The sequence below is a fragment of the Phasianus colchicus genome, chromosome 5 (genome assembly GCF_987193195.1).
Source record: "Phasianus colchicus chromosome 5, bPhaCol1.hap1.1, whole genome shotgun sequence".
Classification (NCBI taxonomy): domain Eukaryota; kingdom Metazoa; phylum Chordata; class Aves; order Galliformes; family Phasianidae; genus Phasianus; species Phasianus colchicus.
In genome coordinates, this window is record NC_143440.1 from 56,551,143 (window position 1) to 56,573,774 (window position 22,632).

Genomic DNA, 22,632 nt, shown 5'->3' on the forward strand with positions numbered 1-22,632 from the left:
GGGATTTGCAATATCAGATGGGGGAAAAATACAGCTATTTTGGTTACAGCGATTATCAGTGAAATATTTAACCTTGAGAGTATACAGCCTGGATTCAGAGTCAGTTACCCAGAGAAATGAAAAGGGAAAGCGAAAACCTCTCCAATACATTAAGTGCTCTGCAAGCTTTAGAGCACAGCAGAGCATCAGTTCCACGTGCTTTACATTTTAAAAACTTTCCTGAGACCTTTAGAGATTAGAAATAACAATGGAAGGGGCTGAAAACAGCACCTCTCATTTGGAATCATGGCTTCATAGCGAGGGTTGAACCGTGGATGCTGAAGCCTCTGCCTGGAGCCTGGTGAAACCATTGCTGACAGCACTGCGTCCTGGGAGGGGCATCCGTGTGTGGGGACAGGAGCAGCCGGTGGTGAATCAATGGCTGAGCCACAAAAGCTCTGCTGCATTTTAAAATAAGCCCTCATTGATTTTGGTTAGCTGTAAGATCTCACTACGCTTATCCAAAGATGGAACCTCTTTGTCTGAGCGTTCCCATTGCTGGAAGACCCCTCAGCCAAAACAGAACGGGGGGTGAGGACGGACCCAAGGGGAGTACTGGGTTCTTAACTGGGGGGTGAATGATGTTTAACATAGCCACAGGAATGCAACCCTTTCTTCTTTTTTTTCTTCTCCTTCTCTCTCCCTTATGAAAGAGAAGTATCCTTTCTTTTTGCATATTGCCACATTATCTCTTTTTTTCTATAAAGATGGTGCAGCACTAGAAATATTGATTCATAAACAGATACCCAGATTGTACAATTCACAGATGTAAAACCAGAAGGGACTATTCTGATCATTGCTGATAGTTTCTTCCATCAAGCCTGACGCTTTTGACACAGCACCCCACAACATCCTTCTCTTCACATTAGAAAGATTCAGATTTGATGGGTGGACTGCTCCATAGATGAGGAACTGGTTGTGAGATTGTACTCAGAGAGTGGTCGTCAATGGCTCAGAGTCTGGACAGAGATCAGCGATGTGTGGTGCATCTGAAGAGTCAGTGCTGGGACCAGTGCACTTTAATACTTTAATCAATGACATCAACAGTGAGATATAACCCTTATAATTCCCCATTCCTGCAGGTATACAAGGTCAGGTTGAATGGGTTCTGAGATCCTAATGGAACTGTGGGTGTCCCCATTTATTGCACGGGATTGGGACCAGATGGCCTTAAGGGCCCCTTCCAGCTTAAAAGATTCTATTATTCTGACTCTGGAGTTCTTTTTGATTTCTTAATGGGACAGCTGTCCTGACTACTGATACAGGCATTCTTTATGCCAACTTATGCAGCGTTTAGCAAGATTGCCCTAAGAGAAATCGCCCTGACCTATGAAAAATCTGTCCTTTAAAAGTGTGAATATTGGATGCAGAATGCCACCAAAATGAATTGGGCAGGTTCCAGCTTGGTTGAAATCCAATAGAAAGCACTGTAAGAATAGATAAGTGAAACACTGGAGTGAGTGTAACAAAGAAACCACTGATGTTATTTTCAGTAGCACAGCAAAGAGAAACAAACAAACCAAAACACCCCAAAATCCCACAGAGAACAACAAATTCTTCACGAGGAACATCTCAGCTCTCCTTAATCCCTTGTTTTATGCAGAGAGTCAAGCATTTAGCAGGTGCAAGCAGGTAAGATCTCACTGCACTATCTGCAAAACAGAGCCTTGTTTTATTGACCATTATAAATGGAAGTGCAGAGGAATTTGCTCATTGGCTTCATGTGGTGGAACACAATCATAGCAAAACCTTTTGAGTTTCCTCAACCTCTCCTTTATTATTTCTTTATTCCCTCTCTGTAATTCCCCACCATATCTCTTCCCCCTCAGCCAAAAAAGAAGCACCTTAGGACTCTGCTCACCTGCCCCCTACTCAATGAGAACCACCTGCACCTGCTGCTGTGCTGCTTTGAAAGAGCAACGGCCCAGCACAGCACATAAAACCCTGGGAGAGCAGCTGGGACCTCATGGTGCCCCAACTCCTGGTCAAAGGAGGAAGGCAGAAGAACTAGTATTTTTTTCTTGCTGGTGGTAAGTTATAGACTTTTGAGCTTCAGTAATTCTTTGCTATTTGGCAAAGTGTGTTTACATGTTCCAGGAGCTGATGGTATAAATGTTTGTTCTTTGTGTTACTTGATTAGCTGCAGGCTTCTCAATAGGGGAAAAAAACCAAAAACATTTTGAGAAGAAGGAAGCAGGAGTAAAAATGTTTACTTGGCTCTCCTCCAGACCTAAGAGGTGTTTAAAATAAAACAACATCAAAACATCAACCTCCCTGAAACAAGCTATGTGTAAGATGCTATTTTAAAAATGTTCTCCTTGTAGAGAAAATGTGAGGGGAAGGTGACCTCTAAAGTTGAAGATACTGGAGGAGAATCTGTAACAGCAAGTTGCAAATGGTACTGTAGACCTTGCTTTCAGATCAGCGTTGCTGAAGTTGGAAGGGACCATTAAAGGCTCTCTTGTCCAACCTCCCTGCAACAAAGAGGGATCTGTACAGCTCCATCAGGTGCTCAGAGCCCCATCCAGCCTGACTAGGTACTCCTGTATGTCTTCTGCAAAGATAGAGGAGCTACAAGAAAGAATGGTACAGACTCTTTATCAGGGTCTGTCTTAATAGAGTGAGGGGAAATAGTTTCAAGCTCAAGGAGGATAAATCTGAATTAGATGTAAAGAAAAACTCTTCTACAGTGAGAATGGTGAGGCACTGGTACAGGTTACCTGGAGATGTGGTTGATGCCTCTTCCCTGGTGATTTTCAAGGCAAGTGTGGATCGGGCCCTGGGCAACCTCACAGAGCTATGGTGTCCCTGTTCTCAGTACAGGGGAGTAAGGCTAAGTGACCTTTAAAGGTCCCTTCCAATTCTAAGGATTCTATGATTCTGTGGGGTGCCCTTCTGGTTAGATTCTGATCCTGCCTTTGGACTAAGAGCTGGAGACCAGCTCAGAGCTCAGCTTGTGTGTTGTCTGAAGAGGTGATCTGGAAGCTGAAACTTCCTTCAGATGAGGAGAAAACCACTAACGTGCTGTATGTGGTCTCACATCTGTTCTGAGTGATGTGAACAGTGTGAAGAACCGTCCACCTCATGGTGGAGCACACCAGTGCCCTCTGCTTAGCAGCAGCACGTGCAATCCTTATAACCATCAACTGCTTGCTTTTCCCATGCAGTTACCGGACCCTTTGGAGATGGGCTAAAACCCACTGGGGGACAACAGCTGGCTGCCACCACATCGAACCCGTCCGCTTGGGGCAACTCACTGGGGCAGCACGGCACCGGAGCCGCTCAGCCCCCCGCACCTCCGACTGATAGCTGCGGTCCCGGGGAGGGGCTCGGGGTGCCCAGGGCTGCTCGGGGGCGGGCGGGGCTGAGCGGTCCGCCCAAGCGGGGCGGTATCTCCCGCTCTGCCGCCCCGCCTCGGCCGCGCGGCCCCGGGATGCTGCGGAGCGGAGCTGCGGGCGGAGGGAGGCAGGTGAGCCCGAAGGGGGAGCGGTTCGGGGAGCCGGCTGTGTGCTTGTGTACGTGGGAATGATGCGAGGGCGGCTGGGCAACATCCCTTTCTTCCTAAGGAGGTTATTTATTTATTCCCCCCTTCCCCCGGTGTTCGCTCTTTTCTAATTGATTATTATGATTTTCCACCCGCCTTCAGGCTCTTTGTTCTCAGCGAGCGGAGCGCTTGGGCTGGGCCCTGTGAATGGGGATGGGGATTGGGGGGGGCTCGAGGCCGCCGGCTCCATTTCATCCCCCCTCCGCGGTGTGGTCCCGGCGCCTTTGGGGCCGGCGGCTGCTGGGAGGGTCCTTCGGTCCTGGCACGGCTCTCTGTCGGTGCGGCATGGCGATGGGCAGCGGCGGTGTTGGGCTTTGTGCTGACACCCAGCTAACCTGGAAATGCAAGTAGGGACAACAATGGGGTGAGTCCGTGTGCGGCGAGCGGGCGTGCTGGTGCAGTCGGGTCTTAAACAACTGCTAATCCCGTTCATCGAAAAGCATAGTGAGCCCTACATAAAAATGGCCCGACAAGGTTGAGTTAATCTGCTTTGTGGTCTCCCAGGTGATCTGTTGTGTCTTGTTGTCTGTTGTGTTGAGCACTGACATTTCTGATTGTTTCTTACTGGTTGGAACCCGAATGCTTCAACTCCATTCCCAGTGAACCTGGAGGATGGCATTGCCACGCTTATGGTGTTTGCAAACTGTTAGGCTCTTTGGCCCTGTTCTTAACACCCTTTCTTCCCATCCTTTTAATTGCTTAGAAATCTATTGGACCTCTGACTCCTGGAGTGCTGAGACCTGGCAAGGGTCAGGAGCCATGGAGGGCTGAGTGCAGCTTCTAATTGCAAAGCTGAGCAGGGATTTATGTAGGTGGTCAGTACCTTTTTGAACAAAGTAAGCACTGCTTCACAGCTGAGGGAATAATGCCTAAAACATGCTGTCTTTCAGCAGTAGCACTCTGAGAAGAGACACAAATGCTCCAAGTGGAGGTAATGCATTATGCATTAAGGTGCCACGCAAGGCCAGCTTCCTACCAGCCCTAAAGGAGTAATAATCTCATTCTTTGCTTATAGTGATTTGTCCTCAAAGCTAGGGGAAGGTGTGTCTCTCAGGGTGATATGCAGCTGTGCTTGCATAGTTCAACTCATCCATCTCTGGCTGTGCCAGCATGGGGTTGTGTCATTGGGAAATCATCAGGAGCTGTTGGAGGTGGTTGAGATGCTGTAAGAGCACTGGCTCCTCAATTGGCTTGATGTAACTGTGTGAGGACAATAGAAGATGAAATGAATGCGTTCTTCCCTGTTGTACAAAAGTAGGAGTTGGAGCTCTGCAGTATTGTGTATTATCTGCTGGCTTTTGTATTCAGCACAAGTAATAATGCTTGGATAGCAAGTGTTAGCACTCCAGTAACATAGCACTTGATTTCTGGCTGACTTGCACATTTTGGCTAAATCTTCACATTAAAAGATTTGTGGAGGTTTTTTTTGTCCTTTTTCCTTACCAACTGGTAGATGAATTGCAGGGCTGAACATATAGAGCTGTTCAGCCAGTCAAAGCTACCATTATCAAGCTTGTACTGGAGGTGCAAAAAGCTGTGTTCTGCAAAGGCAGGGCGGTGATTTGTCTGAAGCCGACCTGTTAATCTCCTGTGTTCTCTACTATACAATGTATGCAGCCACTTCAGTGCACAAGCCTCTTCTCTGTGGAAGAGGGACTATTAGGGCAGGGTTATTAATTCAAATCCTGATCCTTTCCTTATTTCAACAGTTTGGCAAGTTCTGGTTGTATTTCTCCAGCAGCAAGAAATAGAAGCAAATGGTGATCATGCAGATTTTCATCAAGTAAACTGGGCAAGACCCTGAGAATCTATTCCAGGGAATGGCTGCATGCAGCTGGGCTACAAAAGGGTTTCAGGTGTTGCAATGTAGATCCGTAGATTGCAGTTCAATTGAAAGAGAGGGATCTGAGCTATTCAGTGCTTGTCCCCTTCAAACCTGCTGTGTCAAAACAATGGTGCCAGGTTGGGGTTCTGCCTGAGCTGACTACAAACAGGAATCAAAACTCCATGGAGGGAGTTAATGACTTAACAGAACCTGTGAAGAATGATTGTATGGAGAAAGGAGGTAGCCTGGTTCAAAGACAAAGCTGAGTCTAAGTCACCATGTGAAGTGTTTACATTGTCCCCCAGTTTGGTGACTTGCCAGCAGTAGTAGTAGATGGCTCTTAGTCTGATGGGCAGCTTTCAGAAATGCCCTGTTCTGGCACCTCTTGTAGCCTTGCAGCCCTTTGTGCTTCTTTCAGGCTCACCAGGTGTTAAAGGCCACTTTCCTCTGTGCTAAAGATAAAGCTATTTGGTTGCCTGCGGTTGTGCTACTTTAGCAGATGAGAAGCTGCATCTCCTGGGACTTGTTATTACGTGCAGGGGAAGTGGCTGGTGTTGTCTCCTGCCTCCTTCCTATTGGAAGCAAGGATTACTCTTCCACAGAGCCAAACTGCTGCTCGGTAGCTGTCCTCCAGGGCTTTAGCTTGGAGGATTCCGAGTGAGATACTGGGTTATTCCCTCAGCTGCAAGCTAGAAAGGAAAAGCCTTAATCCTACTATAGAGGAGCTGCTTGGTCAGAGCAGCTTGCTTTATCACTGGGCTAAGGCTGTAGAGCAAACTGACTATATAAGTAGCCAGGCAGGAGGAGAGATGTATAGCCCACTGCAGCCTGAGAACCAGGCTGCTGCAGCCGGCTGCTAAGCCCTAGATCAATTCTGTGTTAAGTGGAAGTGCTACAGGAAGGTGTTAAACTCTGCTTAAGTAGATAGCCAGGTCACTGCTGTTCATACACGATGTAATCCAGCTTCTTTCTAAAGTAGCTCTTAAGCTCTGACTAATCTCTGAAGATGAACTTGTGCCATTATCCTGCAGTGTGCTCTGTGCCACTGTCTCCAGATCTTATTGAATGTAGAGGTCTAGGTTAGCTTAGATCTGGTGGTTGTAGATTTCCTTAACACAAAACCTGCTGCTATCTCTGCCCTTTTACCCATGTAGAGCTGTGGCTGACAGTGCTTCTCAGCCTGGAGGAACAGTGTGAGGCTGCCCAAAGTTCCCTGGGAACTGCAGTGATAGGCTTACACAGCGTATTACCCATGTTATCTCCTAGCCAGAAGGAGGAAAGGCTCTTAATGCTTCTTTTTAATATTCTATTTAACAGGTCTTTAAGATCCAGCCTGCTATGGAGCAGCTTTCCCTTTTGCTTATTCCCAGTCCTATTGAGGGTGGAGTACGCTTGTCAAGGAAGAGATTCTTTTCAATATCCCTGTTAACATCCTCTTTGAGTGTCTTAGGCTATTGGAGAACCTAGAGCTGGAAACCTACAGATGTGTATGTACACATTTATAATGTGTTTGGCTGCAGGATGAATACTGTGGTCATCTTTCATGTACATGTGAAGTTGTTCAGGCTTAACTATTGCTAAAATGTCTTGTGTACCCTAAAGGCTACCCATTTCTTCAAGGAGAACTGTATTTTAATCTAATTTGCTCTTTCACTTCATTTAAAGAATAAAAAACAAATCTTGATGCTTCATAGTCTGATCTTAGTAGTCTGATCTTAGCTGACCATTACTGAAGGGGTGTGATGTGAATGTGTTTGTATTCATACAGCAAACCAGATGCATGCTATTGGGCTACTATGCTACTATGACTTGTACAATATAGTCCTGGTGCTTTTTGACTATGAAAGCACGTAAAGCATTAACTTGGAAGAGAGTTGCTGAATGATGTCAGTTCTCCAATCACTACTTTTTTTTTTTTTTGGTGAAGAAGGAGGTAGAGGAGATGGATGGATGCTGGTCTTCTGGAGGTAAGAAGCGCTGAAGTGGCGGGAGGTGTCTGTGCTGTGGCTGGTGGACATCTTGGTGGCTTCTGTCTAGAGCCTGAGCACCTGGTGTATGTGTGTGGCCCATGCTACAGCAGCCCTAGCTGTGGATGAACAAGGTCGTAGAGAGTAAGGGAAAAGTGACTTGGTGTGGCTGGACCCTGCAGCATTTGACTCCAGCAGCCTGGTTTGTGGCTGAATGCTGAGATAAGCTTCTATGCTGTAGCTAAACTTATGGATCCTGAGGTGCTTAGCCCTCCTGAGGGCATTCAGCTAGAGGAATCTGTGCTGTGTGGAATAAGAGGCCCATTTTCTGATTGGAATACACAAATAGCTGTGTGACCTACTATGATATGCTTTCTAGTTGTCTCTAGCTGATTGGACATACACAATAACTTCTTCCAAAAGAAGAGGCAAATGTGTATGAGCAGCAGGACACAGAGGGCCTTTGTGTTGGATGCATTAGCACAAATGGGGTCTTTTTGAAATCCCTCTCCCTGTGGCAGTGGTTACCTCTCACACACCATCACATGGCCATGTGATGAAGTGTGGGGGAGTGATACACCCTTGTAACAACTAATGCACCGTATGTACAAATGTAACTATTTACATGCTTGCTGTTTGGATGCGCAAACAAGGAGCATAGCAAGGTAGGGAAGGATGACTCACCCTGGTGTCCTTGAGCAAAGGTGACCTTTGCTTATTCCCATAAAGATCAAGGGGTGTTTTCGACAGTCCCAGCCTTTCCTTCTTCGTATCCACTGTCCCTCTTCATCTTGCATCTCTGTATTGAGACTTGATTTTTTTTTTTTTTGTTAGACAAAAGGTTTTGGGTAGGTTAGGAAAAATAAATGAGGCACGGGGATCTGTTGGTTGGGATCTGTAGGAGGGATCTGTGCAAAACTGACAAGTTCCAAATGTGCAAGTCCATGTCATCCAGTTATTTATGGCATGGGATCAATGTGTGTTTATGGATATGTAATCTGGATTCTTTTTTCCTTCCCTAGGTCTTACTTTTTGGACTTGTCAGCCTTGTGGACTTCTATGCACACCTCTTCAGCTATGAGTAGCTCAATAGGACTTAATATCTGTGTGGTCACTTGCTGCATCCTGCTCTTATCCTCTAGCCCACCATGCCTTGCATATCCACTACTGGAGGAGAGGGACATGACGAAGGCCCAGTACAGCTCATGGGCAGGGAATGGGGTAGAAGATGAAAGGACAAGCATATCAAATTTAATGAACAAGCTGAGCCCTTCTGAGCAAACGCTCTCTGAGGAGCCATCTGGAGTGTCAGCAAAGCCGTCTAGGATGCCCCTAAATGAAGCTTTCACTTCTGAAAGAGAAATGAGGCCTGTAAGCCCAAGCCGTACCTTTCTAGGCAGCCAGGGTCTGGATGTCAGCACCACCGTGCCTGGGGCACTGGCTGCTGTAGAAGAGGAGGAGCTCAGTCCCACCAAGTCAGAACTGAATGAAAATGGAGAGTTCAAGGCCATGCTGACTACAGCTGTGACCACCCTGAGCCCTCCTTTCCAGGAGGAACCCATCAGTGTGACCACCACAGAGGACTGTGAGGTGGGGCAGAGCTCTGCCAGCCTCCTGGCAAACCCTTTTTCTGTCACAGCTGCAGCAGAGGAGGAGATAGCAGAGAGCAGCTTGTACCCCTCAGCTGCACCTCAGCCCCACAGTGAGCAGGTACCCATGTCACAGCCCAGCACTCCCAGCCTGGAAAGGGCAAGTGACTACCTCATCATCCCAATGGCACAGGTCCCAAGTGAGAGTTTTGAGGTGGGAATGCCAGAAGCCAACACAGGCAGTGCTCCAAGGTTACTGGCTTCACAAGGAGCCACTGCTGCTGACCATCCCCTTGTGACCACTGAGGCCTACCTTCATTTGGGGGCAGACACAGCTGTGGGGCAAGAAGAGCAGCCCACTGTAGCAAGCACTGCCTCCAGCCTCCCTACTGATTCCATGCCCCCAGACTGGGATGACACCAAGCTAGGGAGTACAAGTCAAAGGGAAATCATGCAGCATGAGGAGGTGGGGGAGGACCAAGTGACAACAGAAACATCCCAGATCCCACTTCCAGATATGGAGGAAGAGGATGATGATGTGACAAGAGTGTTGCCATCCCCAGCATCTGCTCCACCAACTCCAGGGCTTGTGAAGGAGATCAACTGCACAGCCCCTGCAGCAGTGCATGAGGAAGATGTACTGATTGCTTCCACAGCCAGCAGTGATGTTGCCCTCACAGGGGACTTGCCAGATGTAGACACAGGTGGTCTGAACTCTCTGGAAAACATAAACATGGTCACAGCAGAAGAGAAGAGCATCCTTCCTTCACAGCCAGAGGCTTCTGTGATGACAGACACAACGCCTGATCTCTCTTCTACTCTGGAGAGCTCACTGGAAGGTAAAACCTGTCTGTTCACAGATACTTGTTTCTAAGTGTTAATTTAGGAGGGATGCTCCTTAGAGCCTGTACTTCCTTTTATTTTTTTTGAGTTTAAGTGGAAAAATGTATGATTTACCTCCCCTAGGAAGGAAGGGTTGTGGACCTTTGTATGGGGGTAATGGCTTAAATGGGTAACTTGCATGCATCAGGTACTCTTCATGTTGGGTGTTCCTATATACAGTGACCTTTTCCCCAAGCTAATGTAGTCTTTTGGGTGGTGTCCTGCCCTGAGTGATGTGAAATAACTGCCCTAAGCTGTGCCTTCTCCTTGAGCTGACAGGATGAGTTTAATTGTGAACAAGAACTGAGACTGGAGAGGCTGTGGCAGCTGGGGGTGAAGGATGTCAGTGAAAGTCAAGGTCTCAATAGAAAATTAGAGTCTCATCAGCAGCAACTTGATGCTTGCTAAAGAGATTATTTTAATGACTTAGCAAAGCTTGGTTGGGGGCTTCTCTGGGGCAACGGCATGTGCCTAGGGTGGTTAGGAATGTGAACTGTGGCTAATGACTTTTTAATGTCTGTTGGGTACCTTTAATTTTGTCCCTTGGACTATAGAGACAAAGGGACAACTTCCTCTGTGCTATATCCAGAATGTGTTTTCTGCTGTAAGAGATGCAAAGCTAATTGCATGCTGATGCTGAAACAAGACTGATTAATTTCTAGATTAATTTATAGCCACTTGACTTCTCAGCAGGTTCCCTTCTGCTATTCCCAGGTGTTGGGAAAACATAAGCTATAAATAATACTTGTGCAGTAGAAAATAAACTCTACACAACTTGAGTCTCTTAGCTCTGAGAGTTAGTCACCAAAAATGCCATGCAGACAGCCTTGCTTGATTCTTATTTTTTTTCCTGTTTCCATACCATGGACTTGCAGTGCTCTGGTAGGTCTACAAGGGGGTGGCTAACTAATCAAGGATTGATTTTGCTACTTTCTTTTGTGCTATACATGGGGCATCATATGTTTCTAAGCTGCAAACCGACTAGATCTGCTGTTTACACTGTGACTGGAAGTAATACATGGTGCCAGTTCTTCAAATGTCTGTTCTGTTACTGTCAGCTGTCCTGTGAGTTGGTGCTGATGCTGCTTCTCGCTGCAGGCCTTACTCAGGAGGTGACAACTATTGCCCAGGAGGTGGCTGCTGCTGCTCTGACAGCTGTGACGCTGCTGCCTGCTCCTGCCCAGGGCACAGGAGCTGCAAGCCTTCCCCAGGAAACCAGTGGGGAGGACACCCAGATGCTGAGTGCCCCTGGTGCCACCCAGATGCTGACAGCTGCAGGCACCTCCACAGTGAGAACTCCGGGTGTGGAAGGTAGGGTTCAAACTTTGCAGGTTCTCTCCCACAAAAACACAGTGGTGCATAGCACCAATTTTAGTGCTTGTACACTGAAATCTTCACACGGCATCCAGAGTCAAACTTCCTTTTTTCTTTGCCTTCTGGCCCTGGGCTGCTGCTGCTTTATGCTCATGCAGATCAGTCATGTTAAGATGTGCCAGCAGGGCATAATCTTTGTCCCAAATAAAAATGAAGTAGCTATCCTAAACAAAACCACCATGTGAAACCCCCACCCATCCTTGTTCACAAGTTGAATTTTAGCTTCAATCATTTAAGCCAGTTCCTTTTTTTTTTGGGGGGGGGATTACTTCTGGATTGCTGATGTTTGGTCCAAAGGAGGAAAAAAAGCTCACGTAGGAAAGAATGTGGAAGTGAAGGGGGTTTTCTTGTAAGAATTGAGGAGGCCATTGGAAGCCTACCCTGAGTCCTCTGATGGTGAGTTCTTGCTCTTGTGTCCAGGGTTGATGTAGCTCATACAGAAGTGCTTTAAGCTGTCATGTTTATCCAGCTGCTGGCTTGATGTCACCTTGACAAGCATACACAGGAGCCTGTCTGCTTGAGTGTAGCAAGGGCCCCCTTAGCACAAAATGACCTTTGTACTAGTAGGTGCTGCTGCAATGAAACTGCTGCTGGGCAGCACTTCTGCTAATTCTTACATTGCAGAGCATCAAAGGAAAGAATCAATTTCCACTGTATCCCTTAAAGTAAGGTTGCTCTGTAGGGGGAGAAGGCTCTTCCAGCAATTACCACTAATTAATTTGCTTCTGGGATTTAATTATAAATTCAAGTAACTCTCATCTTTGCAGTATACAACTAGATCTGTCACTTGATTCAGACCTTATCTGGTGTCTCAGTGCTTTAATCTTGCAATGGATCCTCAAAACAATGGAAGTAAAACTTTTAGTGTTGTTCTCACTAAGGGAACCTCCTGTGCTGGCTGTCCTGAAAGAGGAGCTGTCATTACAGCAGAATCACTTAATGTAGCAAGGAGTACAAGTGTCTGATAGCTTCTTTCCTGAGCTTAAGCTTTCATTAAGGAGCTCATTCTTAAATCATAGGATCATTAAGGTTGGAAGAGATTACAAAGATCATAGAGTCCAACACATGTCCCTCAGTGCCAACTCTAATGGTGATTTTTTTTATATTGTTGTGCCAAATTTCTTGTCTTCTGCAGATCTCACAGATGTGGTACTGGTCACTGGTGAGAAGGCTGTTCCATCTCTGGGTGGATTGCTGGCTACGCAGTCTGGGCAAACAGAGGAACCATCCAGCAAAACAATGGTCCTGGTGACTCCAGCATCAGTGGCATCATCTGTCAGGAGAACAGCTCTTCCAGCTGTGAGGAAGATCAGTACAGCTGTAACCTATGGATTGGATCGGCTGGAGTCAGAAGGTACCACTGTTCTCAAGACTAAAGGGCAGGCGGCTTCCTGTGGAGAGGAGAAATTACCCTGATAATGTGGGCTTCCAATTGGTCTGTCTGCTACACGGCTATGCATGTTTTACTGTTGATAATAAAATTGTTGGAAAACCTGTCCCCTTCCAGGTGGTATAGGAAATGAGCAGTGAGGTGTTGTGGAGAATACCTGATTTCTAGTGGCTGTGGTAGGAAGTACGGACTTTCTCCTGGGGAAGCAACAGCAGTAGCTTGGGTTTAATTATCATTGGCTACTTCTGGGCATCTACTGCAGAGCTTCTACCAAGCAAGCAGTCAAGGGAGCATGTTCAGATAGCCAGAGATCCCTTTGTGAGTGGAGGGGCTCAGCATGAGATGGCCACCTCAGTGTGCATCTCCTCAGACCTTGCTGGAGTGAGTGTTGCCATGTTCATGCTTTTGTGGCAGTGCTGAGGGAGGTCAAGAATGCATCCCCTTTGAGATGCTCTTCTAGTTCAGCTGTTCACCAAAACTCATTGATGCAAATTCACACAAGGTTTTGATGAAGTGGGTCCTTCTTTAAAATCTATCTGCAGCTCTGTCACTGATCTCTTCAGCTCATCCATAACTTTCCTGTAGAGAATTGCTTTGATTCTTCCTGTTGTTTCTTTCACTTCGACTCTTCTGTTTGCTCATCTATCCCCTATTTTGTACTCCAGTGTCTGGGCCTACACCACCTGGCAGGGATTAATCTTCCTGCTTGTTTTGCTTCCCTCCCTTTATCTTGACCTTCTCCTACCTTCATATTTTACTGCAAAGGTTGGCAGTCCTCCAGGGGTGGTATGCCAGATGGTATTTTTCTTCTGATCAGAGGTGGGGTGCCACAGACAACAGCTAATCAGCATCTTTTCTCTGCATGAAGCAATAGCTTGAATTCCTGTTTAGTTTGGAGGACAGCAAAGGCAGGGAGCCCTCCCCTCTATGTGCAGGATGCTGCAGCTCCTGCCCTTTATCAGGCTTGCTGCTGGCTTTAATACCTGCCAGGAGTGACAGCACATGCTCCTTCCCCAATGGATCTCTAGTAGTGCAAGGATGTGGATTCCTTGGCTCTGAGGCACAGCTCTGCAGGTGCCTGTCATCCAAGGGATGTGGTGCTCCTTGTTATGCTGCATGTTTATGACAACTGCCACAGCTTTTTTTTGTGGTCTAAAACTCTTTGGAATAACTTAGGCTTTGTGATGAACTTTCCCTGGTGTGTAGATTGGTGATCCCTAACTATGTGAAGTGGGGCAAATACCACTTGAGGACAGGCTTTCTGCCTGGAGATGCTACTGCCCCAGTTAAGCACAGAGGAAGCTTTTGAGCTGCAACTGTTTACTGATATCTTTTGGTAACGGCAGTTAGTGAGCACCTCCACCTCAGGGTGGAGTGGCGTTGGGAAGGCTGATGTATTCCTTCCCAAATATCAATAATCTAGTGCTTACTCTCAAATATCCACATGGTACCAGATGCATTATGCACAGGAGTGCTTTCCTACAGAGCTACACTGAGCTCCAGCCCAGAGTGCCCAGACTGCAGGTGGATGCAAGATCAGACATCACTGCTGCAGACATAATGAAGTCCCTGGGGAGGTCCTGGTGCTTGCTGACCAGTGGAAGAAGTGCAGGCAGCTGGGTGAGCTCAGCTGGCTCTCACAGTGCTCAGTGTGGCTTGCTGCCTTGCCTTGCTGAGGGCCTGGCTCATCATTAAATATGGACCCCTGCTGTTCAGAGTTCTGTTTCTTGGGGACCATCTGTGCCAAACTGCTTGCAGTTAATTGCATCAGTATATTCACCTGCTTGGCTTGGATATAATTAAAAAAAAAAAATCTCAAATTGCACAGATAAACATGAAGTGTTTTGAATAGCCTTCTAGTTAGGGTTGTCCTCATCTCTACAGGCTCTGGAGAGATTAGCAGAGTAATGAGCATATTCCTGCCTGGACTGTGCAGTGAGACTGGTTCTACTTGCCTTTCCAAGCTAAAGAAATCCTATAAGGGGATTATAGGATTTGGGGACAGGACACAGCTGAGGATGAGCCTTACTTGTCTGTGAGACTTAATGCTGTATTTTGTACCTGTGCCCAAAATTTCAGCATCTCTCTGGAAAGCCCTACACTCCAGAGAAAGCTGTAAGACTTTGAGGATCCAAGGAGAAAATCTAGTTCAATTTATCTGTTCAGGATCATTCTGTAAGCTTCCCAGCACTTTTTGAAGTGGATCTATAAAAAGAAAACATCCAAAACTACTCTACAACAGCATGTAAGCCCTAGGGCTGGTTCCTGTTCAGTCATCTAGGCTTATCTAAGCATTGCTGCTGGGGCTGAGCTGTTTTCACAGGTCAGCATTCATAGGATGCTTGTGGGAGATGCTCTGCCTGTTGTGTGATGTCAGGAGCAGGCCAATAGCTCTGAAAACAGGCAACTTAAAGTCTAAGCTGTATAGGTCTTGAATTTGAGGAGCTCCTGATGAATCTGGCTAGCTGGTGAAGTCCTTGTTGCTATGGTGGAGGAGTAATCCTGGGGTTGGGAAGGCACATTGAAGAGGAAAGGTTCAGCCAAGAATTGCATTGAATGAGCAAATACATAAGTATAGATGTAGTCAGCCTTGATTTGCAGCTTCTCTTGCTAATAAGGATAGGATTTCACCTTGGTTCTCAAATTATAAATTGAACACAGTTGTTAATACAGATTAGTGCTGGTGTGAGGAGTACTAGAGCTGTGTCTATTTTATGGAGCCATGCTCTGCTGGCAATAACAAAATAGGATGAGGTAATGGCCTTAAGCTGTGCCAGAAGAGGTTCACATTGGATATTAGGAAACACTTCTCAGAAAGAGAGGTGATGTGTTGGCACAGCTGCCCAGGGAGTGGTGGGGTCACCATCCCTGGAGGTGTTCCTGAACTGTGGAGATGGTGGCACTGAGGGATGTGGTCAGTGGACAATATCTGTGGTAGGTGGATGATTGGACTAAGTGATCTTCATTGGTCTCTTCCACCATTAATGACACTATAAAAATGAGCCAGTTACAGGCTTAGGAACAGGTCCTGAGCTATGGAGAGACTGCTCTCATGAGCCTAGCAACATACGGCTAAGCAAAGCATAGACCTTGGGCAGCTCCAAATTTTTTTTGACTTGCATAGGGAAAATCATTTGTAGGATGCTTGGATCATCTATGTCAAAGTGTCTGCTGCGTAGGACAGAGCACAGCACTGTTCCTGGTGAGCTGGTGCATGCCTGTGTAATGCAATGTTTGGCTGAGAAGTCCTTCAGCAGTTCAAAGATATGGGGCTGGACTTGCCTTTGGGGTTAGCAAATCCTGTGTCCTGCAGCTGTAAGGAACCTGATCACTGTATCTTGGTTTCAGTTAACTCTGTTTTACTTCACTGATTACATTAAAGGCTGCTCTAGAACAGTGGAACGTATCATATAGCACAAAATATATCCATGGTATTTTACTGATACATATTTGGTCCTTGGTTTTCAGTTTTTTAATGACTCTTCAAATTCTCTTTACTTTTAAGCCATTGCAGTACAAGGCATCCTTTTTCTGATGTGAAGTGTTACTTATTTTTAAATGGAAATCAAGGCTTTGAGTTCAATTGCTATTCGGACCCTGACTGTATGCATTTAGACCTGCTTCATTAAATCTCTGCAACCCCATTAAAAATTTAAATGAGGTTGCAGGGTTGTAAATAAGAAGGGCACTTAGCATCAGGCTAGTTAACCACACTAGGCTATAATTCCCCACCAGTTCTTCGGATATCAGCTGAATTGGCAAGGATCTGAAGATTTAAGACAAAGCACATGCAAAATGAATTAATAATGTTTTTGGTGCACACTTCCTATTGCTTCTAGCTTATTTCTGCTGCTGAAATGAGAACTGCTGTCCCTTTAGTACAGATTGACCTTGATCTTCCTCATGGATGATGGCTGTTCACTCCTACTTCTCCTTTGTACCAAAGAACCACGTATTTAAAAAAAACTCTAGCACTTCTTTCTTAGATATCTGATCCTGATTGCCACCGCTCTGCAGGTAGGTGGCCTGCTTCAGTCTGACCCATTCTACTGTTCTGGATAGGCACCTTGAAATTTCTAGCTGTATCTGACTTGTCATTTGTCTAAAAAATATCTTGAGGTTGTAGTTTTTCCCATGTTTATCTCTCAATTGAACAAAAGTGACAGAAAACCCCTACAGATGCTGTTGAAAGGTAATTGGGCTCTGGGTGAAGATTTTAATGAAGCTTTTGTTTCCTAATCTGGGGATTAGCTCACCCTCCAGCTCTAGTAAGGAGAATTCAGCTAAGCAGGTATGTGGCAGTTCCTTCTGAGTGCTCTGCAAGGAGCTCTTCTGGGCTGCTGCTGCCTGGGGTCTCTCAGCCCATGTAGGGCTTTGTTGCTTGTGAGGCTTCTCCATGGTCCTTTGGGCAGGGGGAGCAGAGCAGGCAATGCTGCAGAATGGTTTGGCTCTTTCAAAACCACCCAGACGACTTGCTTCTGTATCAGGATAATCCTGGAGCTTTGTGCTTTGAGTGGCGTGAGGCTTTGTCTAGAGATGAGTGTGCTTGCAGTCATCTTCACCCTTGGTGTTAGGTAGGACTGGAGTTAACCTTGGTATCCTGGAGGCTATTGCCTGTAATAACACTTAACCACAGTTCATGTCATCAGCAATGGATCCATGCTGGTTACACCTGTGCATTTGTCTAGAAAGCAGCTTAAATCAGACACTTTTTCAACCCTTGGTCTGTTAGTTACTCTTTTCCCAAGTAGATAGCTAAATTATGTACTTCTGAAGAGAGACCCTTAAATGGCTTTCTTTGCAATGGAAAGAGGGATTTGCATATGGGAACACTCTTGTAACTGGGGGGAGGGGGAAAATACCATGCTACAGGCCTCTTCTGTAGGAAACCATTTTGTTGAGAGAAGTAAACTCTGCATTTATCTTCTTCCATTCAATCAACTTACAGGTCATGGTAGTTAAATCTGGACTGATTCAAATGCCTTCATTTGATAAATCACTCTTTAAAACTGTCCACCTCAGCAGCTGCCTACTTCAGACTGGAAGAGCTGCTGTGCAGTGAACTACTGTGTAACTTATTACAGTTTGTGTTGTGTATTCTGCAGTATTCTGATTTCTTTTTCATTTTTTTAAACTTTAAAATAGCTGTTTGCTCCTGAACCCTCTCTTTAGCCAGGCTCAGTGTGAAAGCAATTTTGTAGTGAATGCTGCTGGAAATGCAGCACTTGGGAATGAGCATTTCAGAACTTAATACAGGAGCAGACTGTAGTTCCTGCTGGAATACTTTTTTTCTCCTACAAGTGCATCAGCTCCTCGTGTTGAGAGAGAAGCCAGGACTCAAAAAGTAAGTGTGAATCCCCTCAGATATGAGAGGAAGATTGGGATCAGAATCCAAACCGTTACCATCTTTATGGAACCCTCTGCTGGGGAGTGCTTTCTGCAGTCTGTGGATGCTGAAAACTTTCTGCAGCTCATAAGGAAACCTCATTTCAGTCCTGCTTGCTCTCCTAGATGTAGCAGAGAATGCTCCCTGTTGTTGTTGTTGTTTCTTATCTTGAAATTTAGGTGTGCAGAGTTAGGATTAGTGCCTTGCTTTGTGTGATAAGAACCCATCCAACTGATGTACTCTTCTCAGTGCTCCGTTTTCTCACCTGTGCAGCAGGCCAGGCATTTAATACCTCCATTCACAGAAGGTGTTTGTGCAACTCAGAGCCTGGACAGCTTCTGCTTCCACTTTAGGTGTCTGTATGCAACCCAGAAAGCTGGGCAACGTTAGAGCCTTTCTACTCTCCTGCCAGTCATCTCCTTCCAAGCTGGGCTTTGTCACAAGTGATAGTTCTTGGCAGCATTTTGGAAACATCAGATGGTGGCATTATCACTGATCACATGAAAGCAATTGATTAATAAGAGTTCTCCTAGAAAGGTCTTTCTGTCTTGACAGCTATCTGTGATTACAAAAGCACTGCAGAAAATGGGCTGTGTTCCCACACTACAAGTGTACTGAAAGAAGTCCTTTAGTGGAGACTTCTAAATGCCTCTTCCATTTCTCTAGTCATGCACCTCTCATTCCCAGTCTTGTCCTTAATTACCCACTTCTGCTTCCTATGCTGTGTGCACACATGTGCCACGGTGGTCGAGAAATGTGTAGATGTTGTACTGAGGGGCATGGTTTAGTGGGGAATATTGGTGATAGGTGAATGGTTGGACTGGAGGATCCTAGAGGTCTTGTTCAGTGTTAGTGATCTTATGATTCTGTAAGGTCCCTTGAGTTCCATGGTGTGTTTTGGCAAGCCAAGATTTCTTGAAAAGTAGAATTGTGCTGAATAACATCCCCATGGGTCACTGTTAGGTGGCTGTTAGTGCTCTGTAGTGTTCTCCCTTCTTAGCTTGTGTTCAGATAGGGCCAGGCCTGTCTTGTAGCTCCCTGAAGTGGTAGCTCAGCTCTTGAGCTGCTCTGCTCAGTGCTGGCACAGGAGCAAAGGTTCCACTTTCTTGAAGTCATGGGAACTGGGCTCACCACTGGAAGCCAATTAGTACTGGCTTCTGATCGATTGCAACTTTGGTGCTCATCAGATGCTCATAGGCATTCAGACCCTACAGTGCTGAGTATTTGGTATTATCACAGCCTAAGACTACTGTGGACTATAATGATGCTCTGCATTACTGTCTAGACACCATCGGGTCCTCTGGGTCTGGTGCAAAGAACAGAGATCGAGACCTCCATGTTTTGTCTTGCAACTTTTTACAGGATTTTTCTTACAGTTTGTTTGAACTCACTGTGAAAGTCAAGTTGTCACCTTCTAGTAAGCCTTGCTGCTCTTAGAGTAGGAAGATATTTTTCCTGTGCACAAAATCTAGCAAATAATGGTTTAAGTATGGTGGAGAGTGAAAACACTTAGAATCATAGAATGGCCTGGGTTGCAAAAGACCACAGTGCTCATCCAGTTCCAACCCCCTGCTATATGCAGGGTCGCCAACCAGCAGACCAGGCTGCCCAGAGCCACATCCAGCCTGGCCTTGAGCCCCTCCAGGGATGGGGCATCCACAGCCTCCTTGGGCAACCTGTTCCAGTGAACGTGTGACAGTGACTTTTAAACATTAAAGGAAAATATCTAAAAGGTATAGGTAGTTGCCTCCTATGCTATGGGCTTCAGCAGTGGTGCAGGTGCCCTATAGTAAAATTGAACCATTGCTCCTTATGGCAAATTATAAAGGTGGAAGCTTGCAAAAAAAAAAAAAATTGTCTCATACTTCTCTTGGTGCCTTCTAGCTTCTCAAAAACTCAACATTTCAATGCCTGTTACAAGGTTGTCAGGTCCTTCAAAACCAAAATTGTTGACAGGTGAAGCAGGAATCTCATTTTTATGGGGATTCCTGCTGCTTAGATTGCATTGCTGTCACAGCAGGGAAGTGTTGAAATTCTCAATTTTTCTTCCTCTGTGTCAGTCGAGGCAGAACTGAGCCTGTTACAGAACACAGTGCTTATTTTGTCTGTCAGAGGGTCAGATTTTGCATTTTTCGACATGTAGAGATGAGGTAGCTCTCCCATTGTCTGCTTATGCATCACCCTTACTGCAGGAAGGAATAGGAATGTAATGGATGGTATTTTGGTGCTGCAGTCATAGTGAGAGGAGACAGCATTTACTCTACTTAGGCCTTCTTAGGGTCACATTGCATGTGACACGTGATAACTAGACTTCAGTGAATGTTAAGAAAACAACAAGACACTGAAGAAGGTCTACAGAGCAAGATGAACTTGCAGTAGTACTGTGCCTGTTATGTCTGCTCTAGTTGACAAAGGGGTGCCAGGTGTGCAGAAGTGCTCCTGCAGCTGCTCTTCCTGAGTGCACAATTTGGATAGTGTCACACAATTACCAGGAGAACTGTTTGCATTTCTTTATTAGAGATTTCTTTATTAGAGATTAGCATGTTGGCTATGGGCTATGTTCCACTGGTATGATTATCTTGCTTCCTGTGCAAGAGAACCTTAGCTTAGCCTTGAGTACTTGCAAGCATGCTCCACAGAGTAACTAACTCACAAGGGCTTGCTGATGTGTTTGCACATCAATCTAAATGCTGTCCACATCTGCTGGGCTTTGCAGTTTTGGTTGTTTCAGTCTCCTCTTTGGAGTGGCTGTGGAGGTCTCTGAAGGGCCAAGCAGGACTGGTTTAGGAGGTAAAACATAATTTTGCAAAGAGACTCTGATGTGACATACAAACCTGCAGTTTTTGGGGTCTGGCTGTGTGACACGCAGAACTATAGGATCATTGAGAATGGAAAAGACCTCTAAGATCATCTGTTCTTAAATGAAAAGACCTTAAGATCATCTAAGATCAACAGTTCACCCATCCCAACCAGATCCTTAAGTGCAGCATGGCTCTTGATTACCTCTCTGGGCAGCATGTGTCAGTTTGTTACTGCTGCTTCTGAGAAGAAATGTCTTGTAATATCCAACCCTAACCTCTCCTGGTGCAGCTTAAGGCCATTGCCTGTCATCCTAGCATGCATTCTTCCCTATCTTCTGGGACCAGTGGGTGCTGTAAGCAGCCTGCCTGTGCCTGCCATCCTTGTGTACCCCTGACCTCTGTGTGGTCTGCATTTCTTTAGAAGCACAGTTTCCTATCTGTGACCACCAAGTGGTGCTCTGCACTCTGCCTTGCATGAAGGCAAGCTGATGGCATTTGGGGTAGGGGGTTACAAAGCTGTTTACAGACATGTGAATGAGCCCTTTTTTCCCCTTGGTGCAGCTGTGCTGTGAGGGCTGTGCTATCCTCATCCTTGTGCTGTGGCTGTGGGGTGATGGATGGAGCTGGGTGATTTTCAGGCGTGATAAGTAGTCTTGGCACTTTCAATTCAGGTGTTCAGCTTGGCTGCCTGCTGGAGTTTGAAAGTGCAGAGATGGATATTTACTTTCTCAAAGCCAGCTCCTGGCAGGTGTCTCCAATTAGCTTGCTAAAATCACAGAAGCCTTCTAAAAACCTTGTTCCAAGCTAGATTTTCAGATACAATCTGATCGCTGTTTTCTCTGACCTTTTTTTTTCCACCCAGTCCATTCAGGGAAAATGTGCTCATGGTCATGTTCTCCAGAGTGCTGGCTGCTTAGCACCTTTGCTGTTTTGTTTGGGAAATCTTTTGCTTACAGCTGTGTTGCTCTCAGCAGAGGCACAAGAATTACTTTAACTTATTTTTGCAGGTTTCCTGCAAACACTCTCCAGGTGCCATACTCAGGTGTACAGAGACTGTGTATTCTGTATGGAAGCATATAGTTTGATAGAAAAAGTTCTTATCTTGATTAAGATTCACATTAAGCACATCGTAAGATAGATTGTATTTCTAAAATATAAAGGGAATGTAAGGATCTAACTACATTCCTGTAAGCTTCATTCAGTGCTCTGTGTGGTATAACTGTTTGCAGGATCTTCTTTTCCAGATACTGAAAGACATGCTATAGCAGGATGATGCAACTAAATTCAAATAGCAGCTCATTTGTATGAAATGCAGAGCTAAAACTGAAAGGTGGCAAGTACAATTGTCCTGTCTGGTGAGCTGGAAAAAAACATGCTGTGTTTTAAAAGCAAATCCTTGATTTGGAAGAAATTAGCATGGAATTATCATGGAGTCATAGAATGGGGTGGGTTCTAGTTCCAACCCCCTGCTATGTGCAGGTCGCCAACCAGCAGACCAGGCTGCCCAGAGCCACATCCAGCCTGGCCTTGAATGCCTGCAGGGATGGGGCATCCACAACCTCCTCGGGCAACAGGTAACACCATGTAACAGCATGGTGAACGCCTTGGCTTTTTAAGTAAAAGCTGGGAAGAGGCACTGTGGGAAGCCCTGCTGGGTGTACGCTCTGTTCTTATAGCTGCTCTTCTATGCTGGTAGCTGTGGTAATAGGGTGGAGACAGAAACTTGAGGCAGGACTGGGTTCTTCCACATCAACCCCTCTGGGTGTCTCTCATGTCAGAAAACAGGCAGGACTTTGTTAAGGTGGCTTGCCTTTGGAGAGGGGATTATGAGCTCA

The 22,632-nt window shown here is 45.9% G+C and overlaps 1 protein-coding gene across 7 annotated transcripts in view; it reads left to right on the top strand.

Moving 5' to 3' along the window:
* The first annotated feature begins 1,803 nt into the window (after positions 1-1,803).
* Positions 1,804-22,632, top strand: part of ARMH4 (armadillo like helical domain containing 4) — a 53,425-nt gene continuing 32,596 nt past the window's right edge. The window contains exons 1-5 of one of the 7 annotated variants that reach the window (XM_090141865.1): positions 1,979-2,069; positions 3,207-3,508; positions 8,398-9,803; positions 10,945-11,157; positions 12,356-12,574. In XM_090141865.1, the coding sequence (XP_089997991.1) occupies positions 8,435-9,803; positions 10,945-11,157; positions 12,356-12,574 (1,801 nt within the window). In that variant the 5' untranslated portion in view covers positions 1,979-2,069; positions 3,207-3,508; positions 8,398-8,434. Of the gene's footprint in view, positions 2,070-3,206; positions 3,509-3,529; positions 3,555-3,766; positions 3,948-7,284; positions 7,376-8,397; positions 9,804-10,944; positions 11,158-12,355; positions 12,575-22,632 lie in introns of those variants that run through there. The other 6 variants (XM_031605381.2, XM_031605382.2, XM_090141862.1 and 3 more) reach the window with 6 other exon arrangements.